The 22,715-nt window shown below is 37.5% G+C and overlaps 1 protein-coding gene across 2 annotated transcripts in view; it reads right to left on the bottom strand.

Moving 5' to 3' along the window:
* The window catches only part of kcnh8 (potassium voltage-gated channel, subfamily H (eag-related), member 8), a 61,600-nt gene that overhangs the window by 16,420 nt on the left and 22,465 nt on the right, over positions 1-22,715 (bottom strand). For both annotated transcript variants that reach the window (XM_055220162.2, XM_055220161.2), the window contains exons 3-10: positions 22,516-22,647; positions 14,366-14,496; positions 14,045-14,279; positions 12,735-12,892; positions 8,188-8,392; positions 4,854-5,072; positions 3,970-4,169; positions 2,076-2,325 (exon numbers count right to left, since the gene is read on the bottom strand). In XM_055220162.2, the coding sequence (XP_055076137.1) occupies positions 2,076-2,325; positions 3,970-4,169; positions 4,854-5,072; positions 8,188-8,392; positions 12,735-12,892; positions 14,045-14,279; positions 14,366-14,496; positions 22,516-22,647 (1,530 nt within the window). The remainder of the gene's footprint in view (positions 1-2,075; positions 2,326-3,969; positions 4,170-4,853; positions 5,073-8,187; positions 8,393-12,734; positions 12,893-14,044; positions 14,280-14,365; positions 14,497-22,515; positions 22,648-22,715) is intronic.

Genomic DNA, 22,715 nt, shown 5'->3' with positions numbered 1-22,715 from the left:
CTTTTTTCAAGTTTAGATTTGGGCTACTGTTTAAACTGCCTCCGCGTTTTTTTTCTGCGGGTTAATTGTTGGTTAATTGTTAACTCTTGGTATTTGGGCTGTGAATAGTCATTGGGATGCTTTTGAGCTAGTTTTGAATGTCCATTTCAAAATTTTGAACGTCCAGAGAGTGTTCGTCCAGAAAAGATCTGTTATGGGGTTACTCAGCTGTTCCTTAAAAAGCTGCGGCAGGGTAAGTTCATGCCAAGTCACAGCTTCAATGGCGACACCTCACATAGGGAGGGAGAGGTGGAAATGTAATGCAACACATATTGAACTACGGATGAGAAAAATAGGCATCAGGTGCCCAGGTTAGGAAAAGAGGAAAGATGAGGAGACACGTGCAAAAGATAAAAGTATGTATGCAGCTCACTCATCTCAATTTAAGTATAGTATGAAGTATCCTTATGGTGCGTTTACACCAACCGCGGTAGAGGTCGTGAAGCGCGAGTGATTTGAATGTTAAGTCAATGTGCAGACGCGCTGACGCGCGTCAGGAGGTCCCGCGGCGCGGAAGAGGCGTTTGCCGCGGAAGACGCGTTTCCGCTTCATAAGGGGGGAATTGAGCGTTGTGCGCGGTACGCGCGAATGGTGCTTTTGTGCATTTTGCGGTTCACGCGAATTTGCAGCTGACGCCCGAGTTGAAAAATTTGAACTTTGGCGGAATTTCGCGCCGCGTTAACCAATCAGGAGCCTGCCTGCTGCTGTGGTGGCAGCCCTGCCCGGAGTCACTTACTCAAGCAGTCACTCGAAGCTATATGACACAAGTTGTTATTTCTATAGAGGAGACAGGAATAAAAAGGACCTCGCTTGGAAGAGTGTCAGTAAGGACTTTGGGCAACCTGGTAAGTTGTAATACACACTTCACATTTATCGACCCGCGCCATTTATTTTCCCCCTATAGTAAGGTTACCCAATACAAACTGGTAACTCTCTTGATAAATGCACAAGTAACATCTGTCATCTTGCAAACAGACACTTGCACAGCAGTTGCCCCTCCCACAAGAAGCGGATTTTGCTTCGGACGCGCGTCAAATGCTTGCTTTTTCCGTGCGTCTACTCCGCTCTACACGCGCGAATGCATTCAAAGTGTTCAAGCGGCAAACTAGGCGCGGTAGACACCATTTTGACCCCCAAAACGCGTTTTGTGTAAACTTAGCATTATGTTGCTTGCTATGCAGTTACTCATAGAACAGTAGCCTAATATACATTTTACAGAGATTAAAAGTCAAGTCTGTGACTTAAAGGGGACATATCACAAGACTTTTTAAAGCTATAAGAAAAAGTCTTTGGTGTCCCCAGAGTACATATGTGAAATTTTAGCTGAAAATACGATATAAATCATTTATTATAACATTTTACAATTGACACTTTGTAGCTGTGAGCAAAATGTGCCGTTTTTGGGTGTGCCCTTTTAAATGCACATGAGCTGATCTCCGCACCAAATGATAGCGTCGTGGCTGGACAGTGCAGACCAAGGGGCGGCACTATCCCCCTCTGACATCACCAGGGGAGCCAAATTTCAATGACCTATTTTTTCACAATGCTTATAGAGAATGGTTTACCAAAACTAAGTTACTAGGTGGATCTTTCTCACATTTTCTAGGTCGATAGAAGCACTGAGGACCCAATTATAGCACTTAAACATGAAAAAAAGTCAGATTTTCATGATATGTCCCCTGAAATAAATCAAAACAGAAACACTACCTGTTTGCAAAGAATGTATAATAGTTAGTAAATGTATTCAGGAATTTATTTATTTTTGTTTAGTGCAAGGTATAAATATAAAGTTATCAGGTCAGTGTAAAGATGAGTTCAGTGTTCGGGTTTGATTTATGTGACACTAGGTCTTAGATCGTTGTTTCTCTTCTGCTCCTTTGCAAAGGTCTCTGTGTACATGCGTGTTTTTGGACAGCGTGAAGTAGGTGTGTCACATATAGTGGATAAATCATTTAGTCTCAGTAAACATGCAAATTGAAGCAAATAATATGGCAAACACTTAGCATGATTAAAACTGTAACTCTGTGTAAACTAACCAAGGATAGCTAGCACCATGTTGTCCTTTAGCACCTCCATAGATCCAGAACAGACAAAGAAAAGGGCCTGCAGAGCATCTCCCTGCCGCAGCAGATACTCGCCCGGCGCGCAGAACGTCGTCTTTATGTGCAGAGACAGAGAACGAAGACACCCGCGACTGAGAGAAGAGAAGACCGACAGCTCCAGGATTTCTTTATTTAGATGCATTGCAATGTCTGAACGCATCTCATCGGGAAAATCCTTTAATAGCTGGAGAGAAAACACAGGAAAGAAAAAAGGTAAAATGAACAAGACATCAATGACATCATCTGTGCCCTCATCTGCTTACTATGTACTTTTATGTAATTATATATTAGATTCATTAAACTTAGGGGTGTCAACAATAATCGATTCGGCAATGCGCGCATGCACGATTCAGCATCGATGCAGCAAAGTGCCATAATCGATTATGTCACTGTTTATTTTCTGGCCTCGAGTGGACAATAAAGTTGTGAAGTTTCAATTACTTCCGGGGGCATAACAACAACAATCAAGATGGCTGAGGCAGAGAGAGATGACTGTGATAGACGGGTAAATAAAAACCCACCCTTTTCCGTGGAAAGTGGACATACGGGCACATTTCGGATTCTACGAAGTTAATGGGAAACTAGACAAGACTTACGCTGTGTGTAAATTCTCATCTCAGGTATATAATTGTCATTGTCTTAAAGCTAAGCTTCCGTTTTTGTTGAGAATAGTTGTACTTGACTGAATAAAAACAGTTGCTGTGTACAGTAGAATTATGATGCATCGTAGAATCAAATTGAATCGTTACCTGGTGAATCGTAATTGAATCGAATTGTGAGGGCAGTGCCAATGCACACCCCTAATTAAACTTGCATTAAAGTTATTTTGCATTAGTGCTGCCTCACGATTAGTCGTGACTAATCATTTGCAGAATAAAAGTTTTTGTTTACATAATTTATGTGTGTGTACTGTGTATAATAATATGTATAAAATGTAATATAAATACACACACACATACACATGTATATAATTAAGAAACATTTCCACGTGTATATACATGTTTATATTTATATATAATTTATATTATATATAAATATAAATATTTATTATATAAATATATATATTATATTTACACACACATATATATATATATATATATATATATTACATTTTACATGTATGCGTGTGTGTGTCTGCAAACACGACTAATTGTGACTCATCGTGAGGCAGCACTATTGTACATGTCACTTTGAGTTTTTACCCCTAAAAAGCAAGCATTTCGGTCATGTCTCATTCATCCATCCAGATTCACACATCCTCAGCCTGACTGGATGACATCTGTCACTCTCCCCTTCACTCACACACACACATCTCCCCTTCCCCATATTTCTCTTTCTCCACCTCCCCGGCCATCAGCCTCAGCCATCTATTATTCATAAATCTGTGATTTAGCAAGATGTTTAGATTCCATCTCTTTTTTACACCATCTCCTCGACTCTGGAATAATGTCCTGGGCTCAAGGACATACTGTAACATAGAAAGTTGTCACCCTCCTCTATGTGCACTGTACTTGCCTTTGTAATTCCCTTCATTATAGCTGAGGTATGTTATTAAGCTTTCATGAATTAATAGAAACCTAAAGATAGCACTTTTATAGTGTAATATAATATTTTGTATATACACACCAATATGCGACATTAGAGTGACGTTCAAAATAAAATGGCAAAGTTGGCTTGCCTTGCACAGTCCAGCTGTGTTCTGCATCAACCTACAGTGCATTAAAAGCTATACATATCACCTGAGTTCAAACCCATGACCTTTTTAGCTGTTAATGCATTGCTCTGCCAGGTGAGCTTGGAGCACTGATTTACCTCTGCAGTCTGTTACCTCGTTCGAGTCGATGCCGTTGTTGACAGACCAGGTGGTCTGAAAGTATTCCAGCATGCGCTGTTTGAGGCTCTGGGGCAGGTGGTGCACACGGATGAAATCTTTCAGGTCTTTAGTGCGTGTGTGGTAAGAGGACCAGCGCGAGTACATGCGCTGGATGATGGCTGTCACATTGCCAAAGACCAGAGCGTGCATCAACGCTGCAAAAGATACAATTAAACACAGGCCTACATTAATAAAATGTACTGTACATGTATACATGTATGTATAAATTTGCTAGGAAAAAAACTAAATCATCGCTGTTTTTAGATAAATAGATAAAATGGGATAAGGAACTATTGCATGGCAGATAAAGGTAAGGTCAAGTATGTCTTTTAAAGTATAATTTCACTTACTCTATGATACGCAGGTGATTATTTAATGTGTAGATACGTGTTGCTGTGTGCGATTGGGTATTACTGTATGTTTGGGAAGGGGGCAGAATTGCCCTGTGGCGACGGGTGACATTTCACAAAATAAAGGCCATAAATTTTCAATGCAAGCAGCTGGTGTGGCCTCACATATTCCCATGTGTCGACAGACAAACATGTGTAAACACACAAAACACAATGACATGTTGCCTGTTGTACGGTGCATATTGTCTGACCTGAATTGTGTTTTGTTTTTTTAAGAGATATTTATAGCCTACCTTTTTGGTATAATCATTTGTCTTGTACAACCCAACACAGATGCAACCTCACTTTCGGTTTTAAAATAAGGATAAGTAAAACACACACCCAGCATTAAGTTTATGGATTAAGTAGATAATCCGAGCTTGTCATACCGTGAATTATATCTAAATGAACCTCTAAAACTTCAACCTGCCTGTACAAACACACACAAACCTCCGATGAGCATGGTGCAGATGGAGAAGATCTTTTCTGCATCTGTGTTGGCAGAGACATTTCCGAAGCCCACGCTGGTCAGGCTGCTGAGGGTGAAGTACAGCGCGGCTATGTAGATGCTTCGTAAAGACGGTCCATTGCTAGCCGTTCCATTGACCGGGGCCGCGCTCATCCCCTCGTATGGAGACTCCAACCGCTTCCCGAGCTCATGCAGCCAGCCTGAGGAGAACGACGTAAGACCAAGAAAAAGAAAAGTGAGATGTTATTAAATGTTTGAAATTAGTTTTTTAGACAAAAATATAAAAATTTCTTTCATTAGATAACTAAAAAAGAAAATAAATATATATATATTTAAAATAGATGACTTAGACTGAATATTACATTTGTCTAAAGCAACTTTTTTAGGAAACAAAGATTAGGAAACTATAAAAGCGATGTGTCGTAGGGAGGCAATAGTACAAAAAGTGCTTATAAAATATCAAATATAATCCGTCCCGCAGAGAGATTTTTATTTACTTAGTTTCATATTTATTTTATTATTAAATATTGAGGAAAAAGCAGCCTTTAATAGCCAAGAATAAATGTGAACATCAATATTGTTTAAAATGCATCTCAGGGTGAAACTTCAAAAAACTTCTTGCTGATAAGCTTTTTTTTATGAGATTTATACATAATATGAAAGGATGTAAAAATAAGCTTTCCATTGATGTATGGTTTTATTGATGTATAGCATACACTCACAAAAATGAAGTTTTGATGTATTTACTGTAGTAAAATTGACAAAATATCTTGACCACATCTTTACATAATATCCTAATGATTTTTGGCATTAAAAATATTTTTATAATATATGTGTGCTACATTTGGTGGTACAATGTCCCATGTTTGTTATTCCATAGTTTTGATGAGTTCAATATTCTATAATAAACTATTAAAAAATAGTGTGTTCAAACTTTTGACATTATCCACCTTTTTCTCTAACGCGGAAGTAAGTGATGTGACATATTTCCTTTCCGGTCCGAGACTTCCGGTTCAATAGCCAGCCGGTAGAAAACAGTGTAGTGGGAGCACGCAAAAAACATGATTTAAACAGTTAATATTTACTACACCTGTCATGTATGAACCAGTGAGAGGATGAAATTAAGAAGTGGCTTGATATATGATGATATATTCAATCATTTCGTGTTGTTAATCAGAGGTGACGGTCTTTAATGCGCAAATAGACATACTAGTATCTTTACAATGGGAAAGTCAGTCGAGTGTTTGTACATAGAATTTACCAAGACTTTGTGTTTTTAACTTTTCAGTGGCTGGTTTAAAATGTCACAACTGTCCCTCTGGTGTGAGGTTTTTTTTAAATGACAATTTTTAATGGACCTGTTTATGGCGACACGTCGAGGTTCTCGCGATCCGACACCGTCAGCAGTATCTTTCTCATTCAACACATTGTAAGTTATTTGAACAAACCATAATAAACATATTAAACTACTACATGTATTGAGTATTGTTTTCGTTTTATGAAAATATTATTACATCGCTTCTTACGCAGGTGGAGACATGAACTTATGAAATAATTTGCTTACTTTTTAAAGTATTTGCTTTTTCATTTAAAACATAACAAAAGTACCCGCATAACACATTACGAACTATTATAAACATTAACTAAGCAGATTATGTCATATATATTTTGTACTGTAATCGCATTTTTGAAATAATATATAGTAGCAGAATAAATAAATCAGCTAAATCAGCATATTTTTATCAGAATAATATTACTTGTTTTTAAAATATTATTGTATTTATTGTTTACTGGCAGTTTCTATGAAAGGTTTTACTGAATGGATTTGTAAATACAGATCATGAGTGCGTGTGCGCCACATACATATTTAGTTCTTTTGTATGGATTATGGTTAAAACAAATGTTTTATAGAGATTTACTGCGTTTGTATTATCTATTATGCACAAATTATGTCGGTCATCCTGGATTTCATAATAAACATTAAACAGCCAGTCAAAACGGCACACTTGTGTCCTTCGCAATAGACTACCATTAGCTTTAGTGGCTCACCGGAAGTCATAAACAAGAAAGCTTATAGATGGCGCCCACATTTACGTAAAGAAACCGGTGGATATAAATATGGTAATCACACAACACAGCAGTATTTCAATCCGAAACAACGTACAATGGTATTGCCACAGAAAGTTTAGTATTGGGTAACCTTGGGTACAACAAGGCAGAATAGCACATCAATTGTTTCAGTCTCACCATAACAGTTCTTTTATAATCATGCATTGTTTGGATGCATACTCAGACACAGATGTTTTTTCATAAAGCAACCCTTGTGCTTGCTGAAAAGTAGGTACCATCCATCCCCACATTCTAAATCAGGGTACCAGAGAGGAGATTCCAGCGTTGCTATAGTAACTGCCCATCAGAGCAGGCTGAGGGTCAGTCGTTGGATGCAAAGTGGAAGAGCAGCTTTCCCTCAATACTGATCAGGGACCAGGGCAGTGGGAATGCTGGTACTTTTACAGCGGTCTGTCATTACGAACCACAGAGCAGCACACTGGGCCTAATTACAGCCCCTCCTACAGACAAGATGAAGAGGAAGGCCAGCGGCACAGCGTTGGGGTGACTGGTTTGCTGATGTTCACCCACTTTTTTTACATTCTGTTGCTCACTTGACTGCTTGCAATCTCTAGTGCATTTTTCCTATCTTTCTGCTTGTCCACTATGAGTCTAAAACACATCTAGGAGTGTCAGTCTTATCTCTTTTCTACTGTAACTATAAATTCTGCTCTTTTCATTATCGTCTGATGTCTTTATCACACACTCTCTCTCTTTCGCTCTCACTCACATAGCAGCGTAAGATTAAATCCATCCGTATTATGTTCATAATGCAATTTTAACCAATCTATTCCGAGCTGATATTTCACAGACGGTTTCATTAGGAATCGATCAGATCAAATTATACATTACAGTCGACAGACCCAGACTTCAAAATTAAATAACATACCATATGGTTTTTTTTTCAGTGGAAATAACTGCTCAATCATTACAGCTTTGCTTTTTATAAGATGCACACAAAGTTCAAGTTAGTAGGAAAAATTTGTGTTTCAAACAATAAAAAGAAGAGAGAAATGCATTTAAACAGTTTATTAAGAATTATATAAGTTGACCTCAGGGAAAAAATATTATAATAATATGTTTAATTTTATGCCATTTCATATGCATGTTTAAAGACATACACTGTATACAGTATGTGTGCAAAAAAATTTTTTTATGTATGTTTGTGGGAATTTTGCATGCTTGACTATCAAATTACTTTCTTACCTATATCCCAAGAGTCTGCGTTGCCCTCCACCTCTTTTTTGCCAATGATGTACCAGATGCAGGCCATCCAGTGAGCCAGCAGTGCAAACATGGACATTAGCAGTGTCAGCACCACCGTACTGTGCTGTGAGTATCGGTCCATCTTCTGTAGCAGACGGAGGAGCCTCAGCAAGCGTACGGTCTTCAGCAGATGGACAACTGACACCTGGAAGAGAAAAGACGTCATTCAGGGATTCTCACAGTAGATGTGGAGGATTTGCTGAGTGTGCGTTTGGGGGTTGTGAAGGGCACATGCTAGTTAACTGCCAGTTTTCTATAGACTACAGCGATAAAAATGGAACCAGGTATATTTTAGCAAATAAAGGAATATAGTGGGAACCAGGTGTAACATATAAGACTGAGGACTATAAAATACCGGCTTGTTTTTAACTCAGGGCTGGGTAAATATTGCACAGAACACACGCTCGTAGAAAAAAAGTACAAGAAGGTGCAGAAGTTGTCACTGGAGCCGTACACTAAAAGTAGGGCTGCATGATAAATCGCATGCGATTGTCACAAGCCTCTCGTCTGTAAAGCCTTTTCCTTGATTAGTAGTAAATCACCATCACCTGGTTTCAGATAGAGCGACGTTTACTACAAAGAGCCGAAGTTCACTGAAAAGCTAGAAAATATTGCATTCATAATCGCAGGCGATTAGAACTACGGCTTTACTGACGAGAGGCACGTGACAATCTTATGCGATTTATCGTGCAGCCCTAACTAAAAGTACATTTATGTACACAAAAGGTACATACTGGTACCTCAAAAGTACATAAAAAGTAAAAAAAGTACAACAAAATGGTGCATATTAGGACTTTGTTTAAAGGTACTGTTTCAATGACAACTTTTGTACCTCTATTTTGAAAAGTGCATTGCTGGGTTAAAAGTTACCCAATGCTGGGTTGTTGTTGCCCAATCATGTGTTGAAACTTTTCAGCAATTGGGTTAAAACAACCCAGCATTGGATCATTTTTAACTCAGTAGTGTGTTCTGTCTAATTTTTCCCAGCCCTGGTTAAAAACAACACAGCATTTTTTATTTCATTTTTAAACAGTGGAAGTGACACACATACTAACATACTGATAAAAAATATAGCTTGGATAAAAAACATCTGTCAAATGCACAAATCTAAATGTAAAAGTTAGGTCATTGCATTTAATTAAAGGGACACAAGGCAGCATTTTTATGTTAATAAATCATCTTCGTAAGTCGGTATATGGTTAAATGACTCATTACATGACGAATGAAGACTCTCTCGCCCGCCCCTACCGTCTGTAGGAAGAATACCCCACTTGCAAGTTCGCTGTATCCGACCCGGTGTCCTTCAGTCTCGTAAAGTCTCAGATATAGAAAGCATTTACTCCCAGACACTAGGGGGAGCTAGTAGAGAAATAATACTCAGACTTGCCTTGTGTCCCTTTAATACATGTTAATACTTCCAAAAAACAAAACAAAAAAATATAGTACCATAGCTGTACCATGGTATAGTGATGTAAACTGTCAGATAATTCAACAGTACTTAAATGGTATAGTGCTTACATTGCATACTAAGGTACACTCTAAAAAAAATGGTGCTATATAGCACCAAAAGTGGTTCTTTGCTCGTAATCATAGAAGAACCGTTTTTCGTGCCATATAGCACCGGTGAAGCACCTGTGAAGCATCTGTGTAGAACCACATAGTGCCATGTAGAACCATATTTGGTGCTATAGTGGTGCTATATGGCCCCCATATGGTTCTACACAGGTGCTTTACCGGTGCTATATAGCACTAAAAACGGTTCTTCTATGATTACGAGCAAAGAACCATTTTTGGTGCTATATAGACGGTTTCAGCAGTAACAACATAAACAAGCGCGATCACGATCCGCACGTAACTTCCGCTAATAATAAATAACAACAAAGTTCTTTAAACGTAGTTTACTTATATAACAAGCACAAAAAACAACACATAGATTACCTAGGAAACCAAAACATTTGTTATTTTCGACGAGGCATTTGTTCAAGAGATCATTTTAGCAACTAGTCAGACCATTAAAAAACGAAACCGGAAGTAAGGTTCGGATCCAGACGTGTATCACGTGCATCCGATGAAACCGTCTATAGCACCGTTTGGTTTTAGATTGTATATTAATGACCAAAAAGATGTTTAAGCGCATGCAAAATAAAAGTTTGTTTTTGCATAATATGGGTGTGTGCACTGTGTGTAATTATTTTGTATATATAAATACACAAACATGCATGTATGTATTTAAGAAACTTTTACATGTGTGTGTATATATATAAACTTTTATTTTGTATGCGATTAATTGCGATTTATATCAATACTATATATTATATATAAATGCAAAACTTTCATGCAAAAAGATTCTTTTGGGCCCTGCTAAAGTTTTTTTTTAGCAGGATGACCATAATTCATCCTTTTATATGCAAATACAAACTTTTATTTTGTATGCGATTCATTGCGATTAATATCAATACTATATATTATATATAAATGCAAAACTTTTATGCAAAAAGATTCTTTTGGGCCCTGCTAAAGTTTTTTTTAGCAGGATCCATCCTTTTATACATTATTACTGTGCATTTCTTTACATCCATACAGTAAGTCTAAGTAAGAAATCATGTTAAAATTTAAAAAGCTAATATATATTCAATAATTATTGCTTATAAATTTAGTATGGAATATATGCATAAAAATAAGATCATACTTGTACTTTGTATTACCTTTCACACACACACACACGCAAAATGATTAGGTGAGTTTGTCCTGAGCTTCAGGCGGTAACTAACAGACAATATTCATCACCGCCTCTCATATTATAATCAGACAGACAGTCCCCATGAGAACCCACATTTTCACATCCCTGCAGCATTAAATAATAATACACGTTGCAATGACTGTAATGTTTCACTTCACTATCAAATATTAATAAACAGCGAAAGATCACGGTCTCAGAATCAAACGAAATAAAAACACGAATGCCATTAGTAATATGCAAAGGCTGAACTCGAGAATAACAAAAGAAGTGTGAAATTGAGGGTGGAGAGGGGTGAGGCGGTGACAGGGGTCCATACGCCGAGGTTTATTGGGTAATGTGTCAAAGCGTATTACCAAATAATACACTCATACAGTTGAGAATGTGTAGGCGGATGCAGGCAAACGAAATAAAGAAAACTATTTATTCAGCTTAATGAGCAAATAACCACTAAGTAAAAATGTAAAAAGGCAAAACGGTTTATTAAGGTTTGCAGTAGGTGTAGGGTTAGTAGAGAAAAAATATCACTTCCTCAGCATATAAAAATTATAGGTTCAATGGAAAGTCATTCAAATGAAATCAAGTGTGCGCATACTAAAACTGAAGGGCGGATGTGCACGGATACCAGAGGAGCAGAGGGGAAACCTGTAATTGGAGCAGATTGAAGGGAACAGCCCAGATGCAACAAGCTCTGTATTACAGCAACACTAAAGCATAGTACTGTATTTCCCTCTGTCCAATATAATAAGCCTCAGTGGATTTGAAGCACTCGTTTCTCATGTTTTGCCATACAGAAGGATGCAGAGTTTCATTACTGCGCGTGTCATCACTGTATATGTGTACCCAAGTGGCACTGATCGATTTTGCCAGTCTGGATTGGCTGATTGTCTTTTTTATGAATTAAAACGGTGACCTGCTGTGACCTCTGCTTTCGTAGACGAATCGGCAGTGCCGGTGTCAGCCTATTTAATAAGTGACCCAGGATCACTTATTAAAAGTTGTACATTCATGATGTCATCTAAAGGACTTCACGGTCCACCCACTCAGGGTCACACTCGGCTTAATCTCAGCAGGGAGTATCTGCTCAATATTTTGTTAAACACTTAAGGGCAAGATCATTGAGATAAATAGACAGTGCTGGAGAGACTTAATATCCAAGATTGAAGATCAAAGATTGCTTGTGACTAATATATATCAGTCTGATTAAAATACATTTAGATAGATAATTTTGCTTCTTGCTTCATAGTTTATTTAATGTAGTCCTCAAATTATATTCTTAATTCAAGTTTTATTCCAGAAACATATTATTATATCCAATATTCCGAAAAAGCTAAATATTAGATTCAATTTTCTTCAAAAGAGGAAAGGCAATGCATACGTTCTGAGAAGCTGCAGCTTGTATCCTGGTTTCATTAAATCTGGTAGGCATAACTAATTTAATAACATCAAGTGAATATAAATACAAGAACCAATTCGTTTTTTTTAAGCTAACTTTAATTGCGAGGAAAATTCTTTGAGCGTTTTTGATTATAAGTGTTGCTAGCTGAAAATACCTTCAACTTATCCGAAATATTTAATAAGCAAATACACTTAAGGGAAAGCAGATGTGTACGACTTTGTGAAGGCCTTTCAGTTCTGCAGAGCAGGAATAAATTCAGCGCCTGCTGTTTTGCAATATCACATTGAAAATGCATTTGAAACTTCCCACAGGTTTGTTTTGATACATACGTTTTAAATATGCATTACTCACCACGCTGACTCTGAAAGCGTAAAGAAGATCAAAGGGTAGGGCGGCGACCAGGTCGATGATGAACCATGTGGTCATGTAATGGATGCAAATCTGTCGTGCGTCGAAGATCACCTGTCCCGACTTGCTCACGTATGTGGTGCGGAAACTGAACACAATGTCTGGCGAAGTGAGAGACACAAAATACACCATCAGCATAATTCAATGAATAACAGTTTGTTCACTGAGGCATTTTCTGTATTACAGCAAAAATGCTTTCTGCTAGCTTTTATATCAGGAGAGTCCGATCGGAGAGTAACAACCAAAGGATAATGAAATATTCATGGCCTGTCACCAAATCTGAACATGAGGCTTTATCAGTCATAAAGCCTAAGTTAAATTCACAAAGAGTCTCAAAGTACTTATTTAATGTGAGTGTTGTGATCTGTGAAATCCATTTAGGTATGAACTTATAACTGATCCTCTATAAAGTGGTTCTCAGCATGTGTCTGTTCTGACGAAAAGAAAAAAAAGAAAGAAAAAATTGTAAAAAATAACAAAATGCAATTGCCATGCATAGCTAAATACATACTGTAGTAAATACAGTACATACTGTTAACATACTCTCTTAGAACGAATGTGTTAAAAACAACAAATTAGTGTTGATTGTGGGACGACACCTTAAATGCGTTGTCCCAGAATTCACCCATCACTGTGTTATTATTGAAACAACACATTTTGTGTTACTTTTAACACAACTTGTGTTATATTTTAACACAAAATCAACACAAAATGACACATAATGTGTTAAAATTACACATTATGTGTTAAAATCTTAACGCACAAAGACGTGTAAAAAATTAACACATCCTTTCTAAGAGTGTACTTAATTTAAACTTAAACTAAAACTAACAGGGAGTAAAGATTGCTTATGCATTTACACAGTTTCTAGTTTTAAGTTCAGCCAATGTCATCTCAAAGTTTGGTTTTGGGGGCATTTTTGTTTTAATACAATATTTTTTAAATGTTAGATTTCATATTTAAAGTAAAATCTGGGTGCTGAAGCAAAACCATTTGAGTACCACTAATCTTGCATTTATGCTTTTTCTTTTATAATATTAAACAGGGATGACATCAGAGAAATATTAGGCAATGGCTATAATATCACACAAAATGTAAAAGTATTTAAAAAAAAATTATTTAATATACCAATGCAAAACTTTTTTTTCTGATTTAGAGACATTACTATGATTGTGTAAGATTTTGATGTGTTATATAAAAAAATACATGATGTCAAATGCCATCAAGACATATGCAAAATATAAAAACCTTACCTATTATAAAAAGAATCTCAACGGCAATGTCGGTGACCGTGGTGCTACGAGTGAAGTCGTGATCACCAATAAAACAAACATTGTACGGCACGGTCACAGCAACATAAAACGTTGCCAAAAGTATCAGCCAATCCCAGCCTGCTTTGAAGGTGCTAAAGTGTAGAAGAATGAATTTTGACTTCTTGGCATCGGCGACTTTATATTCAGGAAGGGCCGGTGGATCACCAAACACATTCTGTTACCAAAAAATACAAAGATAAATTGGTTCAGTGTTTTTTTTTTTTAGATTTTTCTACATCCTCAGTATTTGTACAACCTCACCTTATTAAGTTTAATTTTACTCTGTTTTTGACGGTTGTGCAGGTGTCCTGTAATCTGGTACAAAACCGTGCTGGATCGCAGTCGAGTGGAGCCGAACGGAGACCCGCCCTTGACCTTTTCCCGATGGCACCCTGTAAAACGGTTGGATTATGGTTATGAAAGTCAAGGGCATTGTGGGATACAATCTATCAAGAAATAAAAACACAAGGGAGAGTGGGGCTAAAATGTTTTACATCATTAATCTAGCAAAACGGGGTATAATTGAGGCCACACATTTAAAAGAAAGTTTGTACCTTTTTAAAATAGATTTTTACATATCTATGTAAGTCATTTATGTATTCCCCAATGACTTACACTGGGCTTAATTTTATACATGTACCACATTTTTATGGACTTAGTGTATGTTATATAGTTTTATTTCACGGCTCGTTGGAATGCTTGATTCTGATTGAATTTTTGCAGGTTTGTTATTTCCAGATAACAACCACTCAAAACTAATAACACACGGTAACCCGAATGCTGCAAATCAGTTTGACAGGTACAGTTTAATATTACACAAACATTTTATATAAATATGTCTTTTAATAACATATATGACATTAGATTTACAAAATGATTATACCAAATAGCGTGTTCGTGACATCTTGTCTTAACTTAAAAAATTTAATAAAAGTGTGACTTATGTCGCTTTTCCATTGCATATACCCCACGGTTTGGTTTGGGTCAGGTCGGGTCAGCTCACTTTACTTTGCCTTGGTTAGCTTTTCCATCAAGTTTAGTAACACTTCAGAGTGGGAGGGATTATAGGCGTGTCGTTATATTTGCGCTGCCTGCAGCTGTATCATACAAGTGAGAGCGTTGTTGAAATGCTAAACATCCCCAACATTCATTTATTTCTCAGTCCGGCACAAAATCAAAATTGACCACCACAAATAGATGTTTGCACACTTTTGGTATCAGCTTGGGTCGCTTGGAACCCCGACCAAGGTGGTACTAAAAAGTATCGGGTACTACGTACTGCACCCAGTGGAAAAGCTCATAAAAGTAAGCTGACCCGACCCAAACTGTGGGGTACTATGCAATGGAAAAGCGCCATAAGATTCCTAAGACCTGAGAACCAAGACAACATGACATGACATTGGCAGAGAAAAACTAAAAATATTCCTCTAATATGTGGTTAAGTAAAACATTTGAATCATCATCTCTTAACAACATTTAATTTCTCTCTAGAACATTCAATGAAAATCATTTCATTGAAGAAAGAATGTAGCCTATAATTCAGAAAGTGATTTTTGCTACTTGATGAAAAAAGCCACGGTTCTCCATCAATATTTTCATGCAAATGTTACCACTATTATTGAGTGGGCATTTATTCAGAGAGACCTGTTTTTTTTATTACTGACCTCCATACTACACAAAAGCTAAACAGGAATAAGTTCCTTTTTGTTGATGACCTGTTTTACACTACCTCGTTCAAGAAATTTTGTTGCCTGAATGCTTAGATGAATAACAAGAGTTCTGTACATGGTAATGACATATCGTGAGCCTCAAACACGATTGATTCCTTCTTCTTATGTAAACCTCGTGCATGCAAAAGACCGCTGAAAAACAGACCAATCTCAACATAACACAGACTGTGACTTTACAGTGGTGATGTATGCCCTCAACATTAAATTACACAATAAATTAAAAACAATGTTATTACAATGCTAAAAACAAAGTTACTGTTACATGCTAGTTAAAGGCAGGGTATCTCATTTGATCCAGAAACATTTTTAGTTATGCTGGTTAAAAGTCTCCTCACATCCTGATAGCAGTCACTATGTTAAGTTGTTCAAATGTATTTGTAGAAATTTATGTCATCTGTGAAAGGCGTATAGGACCAAAAATGTTCAACCAATCATAGATCTCGTTCCGAACGGACGTTGCCTTTTTTGTACCTTATCCGTAAGCGTAATTTGAATTACGGCACACAGACAGACACCATACGTCATCGGCGCGTTCACCTCCCGTCTGTAAACAGAGGGAGAATGGCAAACTTTCCTGAATTGACAACCCGCACAGGAGCCACAAAATGAAAGACATGTTTTTTTAACAACAACAGCAAAAACTGCCTGGATCAGCACAGAGCAAAAACCCAAATTAACATCGGCAACTTTACTGCTTTACCACGAGATGCAAACAGCTGCAGGAGGCAAAGAGTCTGAAAGGGTCGTTGCACTGTTTATTTTGCTAAGGTAGGTACGCGATATGTTTGTATTGAGATGGATTCAGATATTCTACATTGATGAAACATTGTGTTGCTTATGAAATTTCTGTTCACTTACGGATTAGCGTAACAATATAGTTACATCTACACAACCGAACGTGTGCTTTAAAGGGGTGGTTCAATGGTATTTCAAGCATTCTGACTTATTGACACAGTTATAGAGTTGTTTCCTTATGGTAAACGTAAGCAAAGTGTCAAAAAAAGCAGTTGGACATGTTACAGAGTATTTCTGTGCTGAATGCACTTCGCCAGGGTTCGTACAAGTTTCGGAAAGTTCTTTTTTGATTACAGGTCCAACTGACGTTTCAGGGGTTTCTATACATATCACTTCTTTATATGGGCACTTCCCCTGGAAACCCCCGCCCACCTGTCAATCAGCGGGAGACACTAGAGCTTGCAAACAGCTTATCACGCCACTCAGCTTTGTTTAATTTCAAAAGTCAACAATGGCACGAAAGATGAAGTCAGCCTTATGAAAACAATGGATATAGTTTATTATCCGGGGTAGCAGTGGAGTTTTGCGTGCATGTTTGATGCACTGGATTTTCCCAACCAGGTCATGACGAGTTGCACGAGGTAAGTAAGACTTATATTGGAAATAGTTGTGTGCATATTATATAAATGACACAAACATGTAGTGAATCATAAGTTAAAACATTGTTGTATAGTGTTGCATGACTCGTACTCGCTCCTCCTGCGGTATAACTCCTCCTTCTTCATTTTTTCGTACGTTATCGGAAAGATTCGGTAAAGCTTATCTTTCTTTTATAAATCTGATTAAACTAAAGACTCTTCTGGGATATAAAGGATGTAATACTACTCTACAGGTACTCCAGATTAACATCAGAAATGTAGAAACAGCGTGTTACGTGAGCTTTAATTAATTCTGATGTAAACCAGTTGTTTATGTTGGTTATTTTGTAATGTTATTCACTTTGGACTGCAAAGTTTTCTCACTGGTGAATGAGACATGAGATGTGACCGTCTGATCTGTGCATGTTCATGTGTTTTGAAAGAGGCGTGACTTTGGATGGTGATTTGAATGGAGGGTGGGATTGTGATTTCATTGCTAGTCGGCTACAGTTAGCATTTTTCAAAATGTGATACCCAACCTTTAATGCTATATGCTAAAGTTTAGCATGAAGTTCTACTACTGACATTAGTTACATTTTGCAGGTCCATACCGGAAAAAAAACCCTTACCATTCAGAAACGTCCATTAACAAACTACCCAAAATCTGTATCTTCTTCTTGCACACACACATAGCTACTGAAATAAGCTGCTCTGAGAAACAACCAATCAGAGTAGAGCTCAACAATATTATTTATGGCCCTTTCAAATAAGGTACTGTAATAATAGACCATTTTATTCTGGGGACAAATTCTAGGGCTGTAAGTGGACATTTTAAAATCTCTCGATCATTTCTGCTTTTAATAAAGTCACATACCTCATATGTAGGTATCAGAGAACAATATACATTTTGTATTAATGCATGGGATATATAAGAGATATTTTAAAAGACAATAGATTTTCATTTACATCACAGGCAAACAACATATGTTTGTTATTGTGCTTGCTACTGGTAGCCAGAGTCAAGTGGAATTTACAATTTAGGTGGAAGTCATAGGTGGACATCTTGCCAGTCGCTCTCCACAAATAAGTCAGAAAAAAATGGTAAAATATATACTCCATCTGTCACTGGAGTGGTACCTTTACAAAAACACAGCTTTGCACCTTCATATTAGTACCACAGAGGTACATATTGGTACCAAATGTATACATATCTGTACCTAATGGCACATATAGGACATTTTTCAAGGGTATTGCCTACTTCCCCCAGTGACAGCATCAGACCATTTTTTTTCTAATAGTGTAGACACAATACACATGCTTCAACTATGTTATGACAAAAAATCCTAAGCAGGTAGGAAAAATATTGGTATATCTGCTAGCAAAGCCAGAAACTGTCATAAAAAATGGTAGTGCATTGGTTATAGCATAAATAGACAAGGATTTTATCAATGTGCTATATCTCTGTGGATATTGTCAATAAGTGTGTGTGTGTGTGTGTGTGTGTGTGTGTGTGTGTGTGTGTGTGTGTGTGTGTGTGTGTGTGTGTGTGTGTGTGTGGTGTGTAGAATTTTTAAATCAACCAGCTGAGGAAAGCAGAAGACAGCTTGGTTGCCAGTCTCAATTGCCAAGGGCAACAGGGGAAAATGTCACTCATTGCTACCCTGCCGAATAAGGTACCAAGGGAAACCTGTGCAGCAGGATTGGGAGAAGAACTAGAGGGATGGAGGGAGAAGGAGAGAAAGAGATAGAGAAAAAGAGAGAGACAAGAGGCTAAGAAAAGAAAGGGAGAGTGAGAAGATTTGGAAGAGAGGGAAAAAGATCATATTAGCCTGCCGGGCCAGTGGAAAAGAGGGGTGATGGGAACGAGAAACTGATCCATAAAAGACTCCTGTCAATGGGGAGTGTAGCGGCATAACACTTATTATAGATCCTAATAAATGTACTCCCAATTTACTAGAGGCTCAGGTCATGAGAGAGACAGAGAGAGATAGGAGAACATGACTGCCACAGGAAGAGATTGTGATCAAGGCAGTAATAAGACAAAGCTGCACTTTCTTAACATAGCGCACAAACTATGTAACCGTTCTACCACAAATTTAAACATGCACACCACATATTTGAGTGGTACCAAATAATGAAAAACTGCTAAGGGAATGTATAAAGACTGCTGTGTTAGCAGTTCAGTGTCTACCACTATATCAGAGACAGTGAGTGATAGAAAAGTCCCCACTGTGATTATAGTGGGAATACTTTCCGGCAGCTATTTTCAGTCTTAAAAAAAACAGGTCTATTTATTTGATTGTGGGAGACTAAAACTGAAATAATGTACTGGTCAGAATAAAAAAACTACAGATTGTGTTTTAATAGCAATTCAAATTAAATTGAATAAAATGTAAAAACAACTGCATCAAAAATCACGTGACCCCAAATTTTGTGATGCCATTGGGGAGGCATAAACAAACATTGTGATTTAAAAGATAACTGCTTCTGTTAATTTTAAAGTTGGACTACATCAACCCATCCTCACCCCATGTCGTCAATATTTGACGACACTTGACCATTCGTCAATATGTGACGGGGAGGGTATACCTTTCGCGTCATTTTTTGACGAACTGGGGACTTCAATACTATTACGTCCGTTGCATTCTCTTTCCTATTTTCTTACAATTTTCGCGTCGGTTTAGGGTTAGATTTACATAATGACATCCCTACCCAAACCTAACTCTAACCCCAACGCCAGGTGACAACTGTCGTACCTAACTCTAACCCCAACGCCAGGTGACAACTGTTTAATTTCGCGTACACTGTTTAATTTTGCGTAATCTAACCCTAAACTGACGCGAAAATGGTAAGAAAATAGGAAAGAGAATGCAACGGACGTAATAGTATTGAAGTCCCCAGTTCGTCAAAAAATGACGCGAAAGGTATACCCTCCCCGTCACATATTGACGAATGGTCAAGTGTCGTCAAATATTGACGACATGGGGTGAGGATGTGTTGACTACATGCATATTTCTCCTAAACGTGATCAGCCACTGTTGTATGTGTTTTTTGTCATTTATTTCTATCTTTCATTTTTATTGTTTTCTTATGTTTTCAATGTTTATTCTTTAAAGTCATCAGTCATACCTTCAATAAATTCAATTACTCTGTATATTGTATCTGATATTTCTCATAAACTATGTGCTTTGTTTTGCCCCATTTTCTTTGCAAGGTATGATGCAATTACTTTGGCAATATTAAAGGGATAGTTCCACCAAAAATGAAAAATCTGTCATTATTTACTCCTCATTGGGGCAGTTTCCCGGACAGGGATTAGACTAGTCCTAGACTTAAACACTTTTTAGAGCTCTCCAAACTGAAAACAACTTGCACTTACATATCTCAAAATATATCAGTGCCCTTTGTTTTACCTCAAAATGCACACAGGTAATGTTTTAGTAAGGCATGTTTGTTAAAACTAGTTATATTTCCTAATTAAACTAAGGCGTAGTCCTGGATTAAGCTAATCCTGGTCCGGGAAACCACCCCATTATGTTGTATATGATCTGTTGAACACAAAAGAAATTATTTTGATAAAGATGGTGGGCCCTATTTTAACGATCTATGCGCACGGTCTAAAGCGCACAACGCACATTCTAAAAGGATCTGTACGAATCCACTTTTGCTAATTTAACAATCTGAAAGGGTTGTTCCTATTCTTGTAATGAGTAATGGGTGTGTTTTGGCGTAATGTGCAATAAACCAATGAAAGTTTTAGCTTTCATCCCCTTTAAAAGCAAGCTCTCATCCCCTTTAAAAGCACTGCGCAAAAATGAGTCATTAGCTCCACCCACTAACCACTGACCGACGCAGCCTTCAGGTTTGTTCGACTTCATGTGGCGCCGCAAGAACCGACAGCCGGATGACATCAAAGTTCCGCAAGAGCGATTTAAAAGCAAACTCCTCCGTATGATTTCGCGAATCGCTCTCGTGGTACTTTGACGTCATCCTGCTGTCGATTCTTGCACCGCTGCATAAAGTTGAACAAGCCTAATAACTTCTTTTACCGCTCAACCTGCTCTCAAATCAACTCAAGTCAACATGAAGTAAGCTGGCAGATGAACCCAACCAAAGAGTAACCCCGCTTTTACCGTCTCTTTAATTGCTGTAAATGTATGGATAGCCTACATGATGTGTAATCTCAAAGAATAATTTACAAATATGCAAGAAAAGGTTTGAACTCTAAAAATACAAACAGGAGATAAAGTATTTACAAACGTGTGGAGAGCCAGAGGTACAAAGTCATCATATTCAATAAATCCGTGGGGTAGCATTTAAAAAAAAAAATCAAAATAAATGCAATATTTCCATTGGTTTAAAGCAAAACATTTAATTACTTTCCAGGCTACAGGTAAAGCAGCTCTTTACGCCGTCTAACGTCCCATAATCATTCCTCTTTTAAGTCCAAGAAAATAAGTAATAATCTTTAACATTTTACTTCTTTAATTTTTATATTTAAAAAGATTTGTGTGCTGTCCATGATGTGTGTAATAAGCAAACGCAGACTGTCGTCTCATTTATAGGCGCATATTACTAACTCGCTCTTTACATTACAAAAACAGTATTGCGACCAGGTTTTGGTTGGTCAAGGGTGTTTGGTCATTGCGCCAACAATGCACCTGAACTCACCTCTTTTTTCAGACCAGCACGCCCATGGGTGCACTTATGGGCGCAAAAGCATTTGCTATTTAAACAACGTGAAGCTGGACGTGAAAATTATAACTGCGTCGTGCTGAAACCAGCAAAAAACACTTGCACCTCGCATTGCGCCAGGTGTATGATACTGGGCCCGGTAAGTACGCAGTTGACGGTACCCATTGACCCAATTAGAGACAGCATCTAATTCATACAGGCTTAGAAAACATGAGGGTGAAAGAATTTATTTTTGGGTGAACTATCCCATTAATGTAAGGTTTATGATATGTCAAAAAAGCTCATTTAAAGCAAAAATTACAAGAGTGTAAGTGAGCAAGCAAGAGAAAGAGAGAAAAGTACAAGATAATATGAGAAAAGGTACAAGAGGGAAGGTGAGGAAATACAGTTGCACTGGGATTTTCTGCTTGGCACAATGCTTTCCATTAAAGCTTAAGGCCAAATTTGATCTGGGTTACTCCTTAAACCATAAACGGAGATTTTTCATCTCACTATCCTTTTACAAGCACATACTGTAAATACAACCTTATAGACATTTCAGAGAAAAAAATCATTTATCGTCATGTAATAGATTCACACACACATACACACACATCATCCATCATTGGCTAACCTTCTTTTTTCTCCTCAAGGATAGATTTGGCTTTGGTGTCGGTGATGTCTTTAAAAGAGGCGAGAAGAAGGACCACATCTCCTTTCTCATTTTTTATAGGCACAATATCCAGCAGACACCAGAAAACACTACCTGCAGAGAAATGTAGGGAAGAACATTTATTGCGCAATATATAAACAGTAAAAAGCGACAAATTGCAG

This window comes from Misgurnus anguillicaudatus, chromosome 20 (assembly GCF_027580225.2).
Source record: "Misgurnus anguillicaudatus chromosome 20, ASM2758022v2, whole genome shotgun sequence".
Taxonomy (NCBI): Eukaryota; Metazoa; Chordata; class Actinopteri; order Cypriniformes; family Cobitidae; genus Misgurnus; species Misgurnus anguillicaudatus.
This window is presented reverse-complemented; position numbering and strand designations above follow the sequence as displayed.